At 37.9% G+C, this 14515-nt stretch overlaps 1 protein-coding gene across 1 annotated transcript in view; it reads right to left on the bottom strand.

The window, feature by feature from the left end:
- Positions 1-408: 408 nt before the first annotated feature.
- The window catches only part of Gphn (gephyrin), a 326333-nt gene continuing 312226 nt past the window's right edge, over positions 409-14515 (bottom strand). Inside the window, exons 18-22 of the mRNA XM_050158607.1 lie at positions 13972-14045; positions 9603-9667; positions 4877-4980; positions 2418-2514; positions 409-1406 (exon numbers count right to left, since the gene is read on the bottom strand). Of these exons, the coding sequence (XP_050014564.1) occupies positions 1273-1406; positions 2418-2514; positions 4877-4980; positions 9603-9667; positions 13972-14045 (474 nt within the window). The 3' untranslated portion in view covers positions 409-1272. The remainder of the gene's footprint in view (positions 1407-2417; positions 2515-4876; positions 4981-9602; positions 9668-13971; positions 14046-14515) is intronic.

A 14515-nucleotide genomic window follows, 5' to 3' on the forward strand; every position in this document is an offset into this window, starting at 1 on the left:
GGCAGAGGCAGTTGAGTCTTGTCCCCAGACACAGAGCTATATTGTGGGACCCTGCCTCAAGAAACAAAAGAAAACAAAAATTCCAGGTACTCATCTAAGGTTTTGATTCATAACTTAGTTTTTCCTTCTCTTCAAAGAACTGTACATATCCAAAGTTGGTAGCTAAAAGGTATTTTTTTCTAAGTAATAAAGTATCTTTCCTTTAGCGATGCTTGCTGTTTATCCGGCCTTCACCAGAAAAGCAGAAACTGGGCAGATGTCTTACTGACAGACCCAGTGCTATCAGTCCTAGTTTACACCTCCCATACGATGAGCCTTGGCAGGCTATCTTAACAATTATTTTACTTAGGTAGAGCTCTGTCAGGATGGAGTAAGAATCTTCTCTTTCTAAATAACAAGGCCAGCACATGCATTTTTAAATAATGATCAAGGATTTTTTTTTATTCATTAAGTTTCAGTATCATTACAGAAAATGTTATGGTACAGAGTTGTTTAACATTATTTGTTTTTGCTCTTGATTTCCACATGAATGCTGGTAACACTAATATCTGTACAAGATCAGTCTTTGATTTTATTTTATTTGTGTTCTGTACAATTTTAAATGTGTTGGTTAAAAAGGCTGTCAGCACTTAAGGAAGCATTTTCCCCCGGTTTGTTTGTTCAAATAAAAAGTATCCAGTTACCGCCTGCGAGTGCGGTGCCAGAGGCTGCTAGGGTGAGCGTCCCCGGGTGCTCGGCAGGGACGGTCCTCGCGGCAGGGCGGGCCTCCGCGCAGTCACTCCTCTTTTGGCACAGTGCACATAAACACGAGATACATGATAAAGAACAAGCAGAAGCTCTCTGTAAAGCAGTTATGAAGCATACTAAGAAGGGAAACCCCAGTGTTGCCTATACTAGTATAAATAAGCAGACAGCCTTGATTAAGAGCATAAGTAGTTGTATTTAAAGATGAGAAAAACACAAGTTCTGCAGGCACCTACCGCTGTCTACTAAAAGCTATCGCTATCAGACCTAGCATTGAACACACAAAGCAATTTGCAAGAAAGGAAAATTTTGCTTTGATATAATCAGAATAGAATTGTCTGTTAAGATTTATTCTTAGGTGTGTTTTTTCTTTAAAAGGTATTTAAGTTCATCTGAAATATAGTTCAAGATGTTGACTATACAGATCAACTTTTATCCAGATCAGAAAAACTAGCTGTGCCGTTGCATATTACAGGATACAGTCAATGATATGTGGACATGCATCAAAGCTTCTCCTGTTGGTGACCATCATAGCCGTCCAATGACCATGACATCCACCACCTCGCCCTTGTGGAGTTCCACGTACTGCTCTGTCTTTGGAGGTAGCATCAATAATCCATTGGCGCTGCGCATGCTCATCAGACGACTGCTCATCTGATTACCTGGAATGAAATACTCTAATTACTGCAGCACAGACATCAGGAAGTACACGTGGAGAGGCCAGCAAATGGAGTGCAGGGCTCCAAGGAGAGGGATGATCAGTCTTCCCAGTACCTTTTCCAGGTGAAATGTATGTTCTAGATCCTTTACCTTCTCAGCAAAACTTTAAAAACAAATATTAGATGTTTTTATTGAAGAAAATAGTTGTTTATAGCCACTCAAAATGCCACGGAAATTCTCACATCAGGGTAAATTTGTATTTGTATAAAAATAAATCCTTTTAGAAACTTAAGGACAGCAATGACAGCAGCTACCATTTAGGTGCTTTATGGTCATTTTATGAACTCTCTTATTTAACTCTTACAAGATGCCAAAGGTCTCAGGTACGCTGCCTAAGGTCCTGCTAGTTAAGCTGGTGGCCAACTTGCATGCAGACCTCTGTGATGACAAAGGCTTGTGAATCACTCTTGGGGATGTCTGCAGCTGATACAGGGCCTCTGTTTAAAGGTAACAGTTTCTGTGGGGCTGCATCAAAACTTGGGCAAAATACGACTAGAAAAGATGGAGACAAAGGTTGAAAGTTGAGAGTGCTATGCTTCAGAGTCATCAACATGGCTTTATCCTTAAAATTTATCAGTGCCTAGGGTATAATAGGGTCCACAAATATCGTATTATAAATTTGACTTTTCCCTCACATTTCAGGATAACAGCTACTGTGTTCTCCTTTCTTGTCCACCAGTCATGTTCAGAGGGCTGCTTGACCAAATAGATCAAAATCTGTAATTCTACTTGTATATTTCAAATGTTTATCTAGAAAACATGGCTCAGTGAAATAGGGAAACAATGTTTAAGAATAACTTATTTCATCTAACCTTTCAAAAAGAGAAGTGTAGAACAATTATTCATTTTATTATCGCCAAGGAAAAGACATGATTGGCATAGCTGTTATTTGTGGTTTGTTTTTCAGAATGAGTGCACAGGCATCCCTGGGTGTTCAGGTGTGAATGACTGACCTGTACTCTGGGCCCAGGGCAGTGGTTCTTGGTGATGCCAAGTCAGTATACACCGGTGGTACTCTGGGCGCGGGTCCAGTTTTACGTCACATGACAACTATAGCATAAAGAGGCAAAGATATTTAATTTGGTCACCTAATCATTTTTCAGAATTACAGAGAATACAGTGAGCCTGGATAGATAATATCCTTGTTTATGATAAATGAATTGCTGTCATTTCCATCGTTTTCAATCCAGGAAGCTCAGAGGTTGATTGCTATTGTAAAGAAAGAATGCAAGAAGACGGTGTTCATAATGCGGGAAAGGACAGATTGTATGGGTTGGAGTGATCCTGGACCTAGGAAATGAGAAATGGAAGCAGTATCTTAATATTGAGAGGGAAAGCAGTAGATCTAACCAACAAATTCAACACCCATCCATCCATCCATCCATCCATCCATCCATCCATCCATCCATCCATATTCACTGTAGATTTAGTATGTGGTAGGAATTCCTCACCTACCCATTTATAGGACAATTTTCAATATACAAGGAAAAAACTTTTTATGTTGCTTATGTAACCCTTGCTGGTAGCATAGCTGCCTATTGCTCCTAAATTATTTTGTGCTTTTCTCTTAATTTCTCTGTCTCTGTGTTCTTCAGTGCTAAATTGCAGGAACCGCTTACATGGCTGTTTTGCAGCCAGTTTTAAGGAAGAGATAGTAGATATTAAAATGAAATAAATGTGAGGATTCCTGAGAGCTTTGCAGTATTGGATAAACCATGTGTCTCTTAGAGCAATGTGGATTTTCCCTGCTTCCTCAGCTCAGCAACTGTGAAGATAGTAAATTCTCCATTACTGGGTTGACTGTGCAAATCTATTAGAACTTTGACTTTTTGATCTGATCATAAATCTGTTCATACTCGCCTTCCTTCCTGCCCTCCTTTCTTCCTTCTTCTCTCTCCATCTCTGTTTCTGACTATGCTAACAATTCTAAGAGTATTTCCTTGTGATCCTGAAAGGAAGCTCTACTTGGGGGTGGGATGATTTGGTAGACAGAACACTACGCCCGGCTAATTGATTTTAAATGATTTTAGGGAAAGAAGATGCTCTTATCTTCTTTTATTCACAGATTCCCAGTAATAGAAATATAAATGTTAAGGCTGACGATGGCCTAGATTTTCAAAAACATTTTAATTTTATGTATATGTGTCCGTGTGCACATGCAAATGCCACAGCTACATATTGGTGTCAGAGGACAGCGTTCAGGAAGTCAGGTTTTTCCACCATGTGGGTGTCCCAAGGATTGGACTCTGGATGTCAGGCTTGGCAGCACGTGCCTTTATCTGCTGAGCCATCCTGTCATTTGTCTTAGACGTTTTTATATTGTGTATCTGGAATAATATTTTATTACTATTTCTTCTTTTGTGTTTTAGTTATTTATTTTTAAAAATAACCTATTTTTATTTCATGTACATTTGTTTTTTGTCTGTGTGAAAGTGTTGATCCCCTGAAATGGAGGTCCAGGCAGTTATGAGTTGCTGGGAATTGAAGAACATGTCCTCTGGAAGAACAGCCAATGCTCTTAACCACTGACTCATCTCTTCAGACCCTCTTCTGTGTTTCACATTCTTCTGGTCAACTAAGCAAAGAATTGTGTCATATGTAAATTACTTTAAAACTTTTGAAAAGTAATAGCTTGGTTCTATAGGCTATGATGTCAGGAAAGTCATTAGTAACACAGAAAATGTATACTTGGTTGAGTAGTAATTTAGTAGTAGATTAGTAGTGTGGCTAGAGAAAGGGACTCTTATTATAGTTATAGCCCTTGTCTGACTAATGCTGTGTTGAACAGCACTTTCACCTTCTCCTGAAGTGCCATAGTCTTTTAGTCCTTTGCCCTTTTTGAATTTTTTGAAGAGCAAGCACATACAAAGGAGCAGGTTTACGTCTGTCCTCTATGAACTTCACGAGGGAAACAATCTTACCTCTTACTCCACATAGGTCTAGCGTGTGATGCAGGCTGTTTTCTGTTTGCTGACTGGTTCTTAGGGCCCACTAAATGTTTGCAGACTTGATCTCTGCATTCTTTTAAGTGCTTTTAAACTTTAAGACACTGTATTTATTTTTAGGTGTATGGGTTTTTTGCCGGTATATGTCTGTATGCCATTGCATGTACATTGCCTGAGGAGAAGGCCAGAAGTGGGGTCAGATCCCTAGGACTGGAGTTACAGACAGTTGTGGGAATTGAACCTTGGTCCTATTATAGAACAGCCATTATTTTTTACTTCTGAGCCATCTCTCTTTATGTTGGACTGAAATAAAAGTAAATTTTTTTCTCCCACATTTCGTCACAAAGGAGAGACTATTAATACATTTATGAGAAAATGAATATGAAATTCTAGGTATCTGTTTTAGGCCGTTAGTAATTGCTTGTACTAAGCTTCCATTTTTGTTTCTGCTCATTAGGAAACATTACCCTGGCTTTGATGATGGTTGGCCGAGGATCCAAGATACCCTGCATCTTTCTCAGTGCAGGTACAACAAAGAGGTTGCAGGTGACCACAGCTGATACAGGATTCCCTGAAAGTCAATCAAACAGTTATTTATATTACATCACATAAATCTGTCAGGTAATTATATCTGTGTATATGGTCAGCTGTGATAGAACGTGACAGAAGTGACCAGTCATTGTCTATTCTTCTTCTGAATCCAACAGAATGACAGAGTAGAGGGACACTTAACCACATGCTGCAGAGGGTAAGACCCGAACCTTTTGGTTTTCCATGAAATACAAAGATGTCTGATACTCAGATTTTAGATACCATTTCTGCTTTCCTGAGAGCCTTGCACTGAAAGCCATCGCTAACATTGGTGTATGAACATTTGTGTGTGCACAGAAGGTTGTGGGTGAAGAGGTAGACATTGAACCCTGAGCTGCTTTCATATAAAGCACAATACTCTCCTGAGTACTTACTCAATTTTAATAAATTAAAAATCTTTTAATATAGCTCCTGTTATTTTTAAAGTATTTCTACTGTAGCAATATGATACAAGTAAAAGAAAATATAGACATGGAACTTTATGTATAACTATTTTTATTCAGACATATCTTTAAATTTAAAATATGGTACCAAACAACTCAAGCTGTAAAAGATTTAAGATGAATAAGATTATGGTGTGAACTGCAACTTCAACTCCTACAAGGAAGCTCAGTTCTCAGTGTATCTGAGGAACAGGGCCATGGTGACAAAACCTCAGAGGGGACATAGGATTGGCCCAACGTAGAGCTGGTGTCCTTGTAGAAAACAGAAGGGGTGGCAGAAGTATGTGTGTCAGAGGCAAGGCCATGGGGCTCAGAAGGCAGCTGACTGCAGAGCAGAGAGACATCAGAGATCAGCAGTGGCCTTAGAATTTAGAAACAAGTTCCCATATTTCCACTGTCCACCCTGGGGTCCACTTATGGCAGTGGAGCAGCTGGAGTGGACTGTGGCAATATCAGGGATCCATCACTCCTCTCCAGGAGAAGGACTTCTAGATGTGTCTTGCACTTCAAAAGGAAGGGTGGCTATGAAAGAAGAATCTACAAAGAAGAGATTTCTGTTGTTTGTGTGGTGTCCTTAACTAACGCCCAGTTTGTACTCAAGCTAGACAACATTGCAAGCCCCAAATGTTACTTTGTTTTGATACAGTCTCTGAGCATTCAGGCTGCCCTTGCATTTAAGGCAAACTCAGTCTCCCAGATGCAGGGATTACACTACCAACTCTTATGAATCTGACTAAACTCACCCACAAAGCTTCATCTTTCTCTCCAGTAAAGATGACATGACTCTTCAGGTCCATTCTAGTTCTAAAACCCATTTCTATTATACGGTTGTATGTGATGATGTTGGTTGGCACTGGTAGTGGGGAACCAGCTGTTCCTTTTCCTTAAGTGCTGCTAATTCTGTCCTCAAAGTAACAGACAAGGGCCAGGCTATCCAGTTACCAGATAAAACCGCACCTTCAGTTCTCTTGTACCAGGAGCTAAGGAGGGATTTTTACCCTTGATCAGCATATTTATACTAATCAAGATTGGGATGGATGAGGACATTTTCATGCATACATTTTATGTTTGGTTTTCCCTCATCGCTCTTCTCTTCTCTCCCTCCCCATTACTGGCATTTCCCTTCATCTTGAAAAACAGCATCTCTTCTTTAAAGTCTTTCATTTTTAAAATCTGGATTCTGCATATAGAGAAAATAGTATTTGGGATTAAAGGCATGTACCACCATTCCAGCGAAAATCTAAATTTATAGACCTTTAGAATATAACAAGGGTACCTCTGAGGAGGATATTTATAGATATAAATGCATATATATATATGTATGTATATATCAAAGTGTTCTCAAAGAACTTAGTATTTATCAATGCCTTAGGATAAGAACAAACCAGACCCAGAATCAAGACTTAAAAAAAAATACAAAGAATCCATTTTTTAAAAAAACCGATACTTCAATAATACAAATATAGTTTTCAAACTATTAGCCAACTAACCAGAAAATAAGAAAATCCAAAATAATAAAATTGTGAATGAAAGCAGTTCCTAGTTAAGTTTGGAGGACCACTGAGGAATGGGGAAAACTTGCATTCTAGTGACTGTCTAACTAGATACATACAGAAAAGGCCTCTAACAAAGACTCAGACATTGTGAGAAAAGCCATGAGGAAACTAGGAAGAAGGACAATAAGCCAGTATGTGGCAAATTAATAACCAACATTAAGAAAAAGGGATAAAGCTAGAAGTATGTCCTTAACTCCAGAATGAGGCAAGGTGTCCACTCTCACTCACTGTATTGCTTAGAAGTCTTAGCGAGAACAGAGGCATAGAATGAGGCAAGGTGTCCACTCTCACTCACTGTATTGCTTAGAAGTCTTAGCGAGAACAGAGGCAAGCGAGAAGAAAAGTGCAGGCTGGAAAGATGGAATCAAATTATCTTGTTTTATAGATGATAGCATCCTAAGGATCCACCTGAAAACCCTTAGACCTGGTAAATTCAGCAAAGTAGGATACAAAGTTCTATACTTTCTATGTACTGTAATGAATATGCTGGGAAAGAAATCCAAAGGAAAAAAGCATTCACAATTGCTTCCAAAGATAAAAATTAGTAAATTGTGACTGTTTCTGCATAGTAGTTATGACAATGAATAACTTTTTTTTTGTTGTTATCTATCTTATCTAAGTTTTTATAAAGAGGGTTTAATTTTATTCTGTTTTTCATTTTGGTTTTTCAAGACAAGGTTTCTCTGTGTAGATCTGGCCATCCTAGAACTTGCTCTGTAGATCAGGCTGTCCTCAAACTCACAGAGATCACCTGTTTCCTGAGTGCTGGGATTAAAGGCATATGCCACCACTGCCTGGCTCAAAGGTTTAATTTTTAATTAAATTAATTTTTATTTATTTTATTGTGTGTATGTGCCATAACACACATGTGAAGGTCACAGGCCAACTTGTAGAAGTTGGTTCTCTCTCTACCATATGTGTCCAAGGCTTTGAATTCAGGTTTGCAGCCTTGGTTGCTGGTGCCTTAATGCACTGAGCCATTTTGACAGTCCCAATTTCCATGTTTATACAGTGAACATGTAATTTTAAAAAGTTAAAAATTGTAATATGTAAAACTCTTACACTGGCTATAACTCGTTAAGATTGGTGAAAATCTTTAAGTATATGGTCTTCAAGAAAGCAGAAATACACTCTAGAAACTGAAAGTCCTTGTCAGAGGAATACCTTTACTCTAGGTAGGATCAGGACATGTGAGTTGTTGCTGCCCTCTTTTGGTTCATCCAGGAGCAATGGAAGGTGTTTCAAATAGAAACAGTGATTTGAAGAGAACTTTTAATTTTGTAGTTTCTGTGAACATTCATATATCATCAAGAATGGGTTTCCACAATAGTGATCTTTGTTCTAGTATCAAACAGTCTAATCCACATGTTAAGTTGTGCATATGGATAAAGCAGTCTCTTTAAGTAGACAGAATGAAGCTAGGAAGAAGAGCTCATTTTTTATAGAATAGTTTTCAGAGTATCTGAGGGAATATTAGAGGTCTTAGGTTTAGCTGTATGCCACAGATATTTAAGGTTGCTTTACTTATGTTTCGTCTTAGTATTTTCTGACTGGCACAAGTCTATTTTTATGCTTATGGAATGAATAGGGTTTAAAACATTAAGATTTAAAATTCTTCTGCCTGTTTCTTTTCTTTTAATAATTCTAGGATCCACTTAATATAAAAAGCAAATAAATTGTCAAATCCTCTAAGATTTGTGAGTCTGAAAGGATAAGTAGTTACTTTTCTTAAGAATTGGTGTTAACAAAATGGGGGTTTGAGCAGAATTATTACAGGATTTTAATTTTTAAGATTAGGTCTTTATAGCCAAGGCTGGCCTTGAATCTGTGGTGATCCTCCTGCCTCAGCCTCACCAGAGTTGGAATTATAATTAAAGGATAGTTTAAAAAAATAACAAGTAGATACGTAAAGTTCTAAACTGCTTTAAAATTGATCAAGATTCACAAAGACTTAAGATGCATGGCTGCAAGTAATAAAAACCGAATTAACAAATTCTTAGAAACTGGACTACCTTGGTTTTCTACAGTCTGAACATTCAAGTTTCTGCTTGAATGGGAGTTAGGGGGCAATGCTGATGTCAGACAGGTGACATGTGAACGCGGGCTGAGGCGTACCAGGATCAGCAGCTCTGCCTCCTTTCCCTAATCACCAAGAACAGAAGCACAGTTGTCCTTGTTTGCATACACATAAGATCATGCTATGTAGCCCTGGCTGGCCTCATTTCTTGATATTCCTGTCTCAGCCACCTGAGTGCTGAGATTACAGATATGTATTGCCATGCCTGGCTATATGTGATCTAGAAGTTTCATGTTTGATAGTACGTCTAGTTGTGAGATCTAATTAGAATGTATATATCCCTTATATTTGGATATCATCTTAGGCTGAGGACTGTGTCCTGGAAGAACATTCTGGTTGGACTAGGTGTTAGTCCTGTTCTATAGGTGAAGAACTAGCATCAGAGAAGGTAAGTAGTTTGCCAATTAATAAGACTATTCAGATTATAAATCAAGTGATGTTGACTAGAGACTGGCCATCTGAGAAACCTATTTTTTTTTTGGTCATTTTTCTAGAAAATGGAGAAAACAATTTTAATGATTCTTACCTGGTAGTGCAAAAATAATTTTTCTTACACCATCAATATCCAAAGTTGCAAATGTTGTTGGCAAGCTAGAAAAAAAAGCGCACTTGTTTGTGATTGCTAAGTAACAGAAAAGGTAAAGCCAGTGCTCTAATTTTCTTACTGAGTGATTCACTTACCATAGGAAACTCTTCTGTTGTCTTTAACCCTTCCTACTTTGAAGTCACTTGCTTTAGGTCATCTGTTTTCAAGTATCCAAACTCCCAATTTTCTTTTTTTTTTAAAAAACTTTATTTTTATGTGCACTGATGTTTTCATAAGAACACTGGGCTGTTCTATAAAGTGTAATTTCAAGTTGCTGTGTTTCTGTGCTTCTCACTTAGGTTATTCCATACTTGTAGAGTTGTACCATCAATAATACCAACATCAATTACTATTATTTAAGGTTAATATTTATGCATCACACTCATTTTATATAAGTCTCACAGCAACAGCAAAAGATGACATTTGTCATAGTATCTGGTAGATGTGAAAGCTGAATCTAGGAGATATTAAAAATTTGGCTCGGGTGGTCCTTGGACTTCCCACAGGGCAGGGAACCCTGATTGCTCTTTGGGCTGACGAGGGAGGGGGACTTTATTGGGGGAAGGGGAGGGGGAGGGAAAGGGGAGGCGGCGGTGGGGAAAAGACAGAAAAAAAAAGAAAAAAGAAAAAAAAAGAAAAAGAAAAGAAAAAAAATTTGGCTCAATCTTACTTAGCTACTTAGATTTTGTAAAAATAAATATTTTGAACCGTCATTTTAACTTTAAGATTCATATTGGAAAAAGTCAGCATAGGATAATCTATAATAGAGTTAGTACTTGGACTTTGGGACTTCTGTTTTTTCTTATTCCCTGATTCTTTGCTATGTAATAGAACAAGGTTAGATTACAGGTAGGCAACTCAGCCATGATTATTACTGTTTGACAAAAGTAAGATCCCATAAGCATTTCTGAGAACAACTACACTTGCTATAGATGACCCATGGCAGAGCTTGGCAATATTTGACTAAGTATTTTTTCTTTATATTTTTAAGATCTCTTTCTCCCCCTGTATCCCTCCATCCTTTCCTCCCTCCTCCTCTTCTCCGCCCAGTGTGTGTGTGTGTGTGTGTGTGTGTGTGTGTGTGTGTGCGCGCGCGTGTGGAGGTCAGAGGTTGGCAGTAAGAGTCTTCTATGCTCTTCACCTACTTTTTGACGCAGGCTCTCACTAACCTGTAGCTCAGTGACTGGCATCCTCCTGTCTGCTTCCTGCCAATGTTTGATGTGGTACTGAAATCTCAGCTCAGGTCACCATTCTGTGTGGCAAGCAGTTCACTGACTGAGGCCATCTCCCCAGTTGCCTGAGTATCTTTTTCTTTAAAACCAAAGATATAATTGTCATAATTGTATCTGGAAAGTGCTGTCTGTGGAAAGGGCAAAGCTAACTTATTTGATTTTCTGTTTCTTTTTGTTCCACCAGCAAGTAGAACAAACTACTTCTAAGTTCTTTTTACATTTAGCTACATGTAGGATTCTGGCCAGTTAAAGAAAGACAACTTTTTTCAAACCACTCTTTTATAGCAAAGTAGCTGTATTTAAAGGGAATATCAAGTATAAGGGCACTTTAAATTTCTTTACATCCTAAAGACGTAATTTCTTCCAAGGTACTCACTTAAAAAAAGATTTTATTTACAACAGAACACTTTAACCTCAGGCAGTACTATCACAAGGGTCTGGCTGCTGGAAGTGTGTTAGCTCTGTAAAGCCATTTTCTTGGAATCTAACACATACTGATTATTCTGAAATTAGAATTAACCAAATTTATATATTGATTGAGGTCCCAAAGTGAAGGATTTTAGGGGAGAAGAAGAAACAGGAGGGACTGAAGCACTACTAAAGTTGAGAGTGGTTAGAATGAACTAGTGAGTATAAAATCACCATCACAAGCTGTACTTAACATCACAGATATCACACATATAATTTTCCACAGCTGAAAACAAGTTATATCAATTTCCTTCCCTACAAAGGCAAAAATCAAATTTATGTTTGACATTAGTGAGAAGCACACTGATAAGCTTTTGGGATGTCTTCTGTCTCTAATCAAATCACTGCTGGCCAAAGGGACAGGGAAAGTTCAGCACACAACAACAGCATATGCTAGGCTGTTATTGACTTATTTGGTGCTTGTGTATGTGCATGCCAGCATGTATGTGCATGTCAGAGGACAGCTGCAGGATACAGTTCTTTCTCTTTCTTTCTGTTATATGGGTTCTAGTGATTGACTCTGGGCCTCAGGTTTGTTGGCAAGTACTTTTACCCACTCAGCGAGCTTGCTGGCCCCAAATGTTATTCTTAATAGAATGATCCAAATCTCATAGTTTCAAAACCAAAAGGTTTTTTTTTTTCTTCTAGTAATAGAAAGATTGGGGGCACGTTCAATAGCCATGAACAGAGATATACTGCAAAGAATCCTATACAATTGAGGAGAACACCATAGGGCTAATTTTCTTTATTTTTTCTTTTTCTTTTTTAAAGATTTATTTATTTATTATGTATACAATGTTCTGCCAGAAGAGGGCACCAGATCTCATTACAGATGGTTGTGAGCCACCATGTGGTTGCTGGGAATTGAACTCATGACCTGGGGGGGGGGGGAAGGAGCAGTGCTCTTAACTGCTGAGGCATCTCTCCAGCCCAGGGCTAATTTTCTTTGAAGATTTGTTTTATGTATATGAGTGTTTTGTCTGCATATATGACATGCACCATGTGTATGCCTGTGTCTGCAGAGGCCAGAAGAAGGTGTTGGATTCTCCTGGAACCAGAGTTACAGATGGTTGTGAGCTGCCATGTAGGTGCTGGGAAACCAAGGTCTTCTGCAAGAACAGTGTGCCCTTAATGGCTGATCCATTCTTCTAGCCCTTTTAGGGTTACGTTAATCTTAGCTTTGTACTAAATGAAGTTAAATTATGAAGGTAAAGCCTAATCTTTGTCCTAGAACTGAAACCGGTATTAAAAAAAAAAAAAATCTTGAGGATGTTAGAACATGATGTTACTTGATTTTGGGGAACTGGGTTCAAAACCTACTTTATTTCCCAGTACAACAATGGTAAGCTCCATGTCACTCTTTCTCATGGTTCATGAGTCCCTGTCAGAGTATAATCCTAAATTAAAGCATCATGATTGCTTTCTGTGACATCCTGAACAAGTGCCAAAACACTCCTCCACACACTGAGGTATGAACAGGTACTCTAAGAGGGCAGCGTTCTTGCTTGAAGACCAAGTGTTTTATTAACACTGCTATCAGGCATTCTTTGAGGATTTACAGCCTGCAGGACCTTCTCCCAGCGGGTCCTTCTTGGGAGTTACTAGCTTTTAGGAAATGTGAAAATCTTCCTGTATGACTATTTTATTTTCTTCTTGGAAAGGATGGGAAGCAATGTTAAAAACCATTATGAAGTATTTATGTGAAGCAATTGAGTCTGGACCTAGCCTAGAGAAACATGTTCAGTAACAAGTCAAGGAAGAATCATTCTGCCTGCTTGACAGGAAAAGTGATCCAGTTTCTCCAACAAGTCAGTGGCAGAAATAAAAAACAAAACCAAAACACACCAAGATAACTACCACCACCACCACCTCCTCCTCCACCACCATCATTACCACCCCACCAACCCAAATCTAACAGCAAAAGGTTAGAGATTTAATCACTAAGTGAAAAAATGTGTGGATTTGATTGGATTCTGAATTATAACAACTATTAAAAAGCATTCTTTCTCTTGACATTTAGGAGACTTTGATACTGATTATGATATTAAGTTATATGAAAATTATTTATTTTTTAGATAAGACAATATTATTGTATTTATATAGGTCAGTTTTCTTGTTCTTCTGATTTAAGAAAATGACATGCTGTCTAGAGTTAGCTTTAAAACAATCTAGCTTCATCTCCCCAAAAAGAGGTTGGGGAATTGATAAAGCAGATATAACTGCATGCTGGTAGTACTGACTTCAGTCATAGGCATGTGTTTGGGTTCATTGTTTTTCTACTTCCCTGTATATTTTAGAAATTTCATGCTAAACTATTCTTAAAAAGAATGAAGGTGTTGGGAAAAAAGAGGGAAGGTTACTAGACATGGTAATTAAAAAGGAATCAAAGTTAGAAAATTGCTTTGCTTTGCTTATACGAAACTCATGGATTCATAAAATGAAATCTTATTTCAAACTGAACTGAACATATGAAAAGAATTCTAGTACTAAAATATTTTCTTCATTAAAATGAGTAACCCATAATAAAAACTGTAAAAACAAAGCCTTTAAAACTTAATTAGTTAAAACAATCCAAATAACCTAATATATTATATAAATTATTTTCATACCCTGGCTTCATAAAAACCCTGCCAAAATGGATCTGCGCATGAAGATCAATGTCCAGCACCTGCTTGAGATAGTCCTGCAAACAAGAAAAACAGTTACTTTATTTTCAGACATTTTAATATCCGACTTTTAACACAGTAATGGAAATAAAATTGATTTATGACTGAGAGGAACATCTTTGCTATTTTTATGAAGTTGTTTTGCTTAACTCAACTAATCATTCCTCATTCACTCATTTACTCATCTAATAATTATTTTTGGGGTGCTTTGTGTATGTAGAGTATCAGTTGAGGCTCAAGGGAATATTACTCAAATAAAAGAGATATTTTCCTGCCTCCCTAGAAGGTACATTGTAGAGCCAGAGGTGATGCATAATACCTGTAATCCCAGTACTTGGGAGGAAGAGATGGGAGAATCACATGTTCAAGGCCAGCCTGGGCTAGATAGTAACACTGTCTTAAAAACATAAAGAAAATTATAATCTGGTAGAGGAAACAAGATAATAACTAGAATAACCATAGAAATGTTTTTACTTGATGGGTTTTG

This window comes from Alexandromys fortis, unplaced genomic scaffold, assembly GCF_014885135.2.
Source record: "Alexandromys fortis isolate MF-2015 unplaced genomic scaffold, M_Fortis_MF-2015_v1.1 scaffold_99, whole genome shotgun sequence".
Taxonomy (NCBI): domain Eukaryota; kingdom Metazoa; phylum Chordata; class Mammalia; order Rodentia; family Cricetidae; genus Alexandromys; species Alexandromys fortis.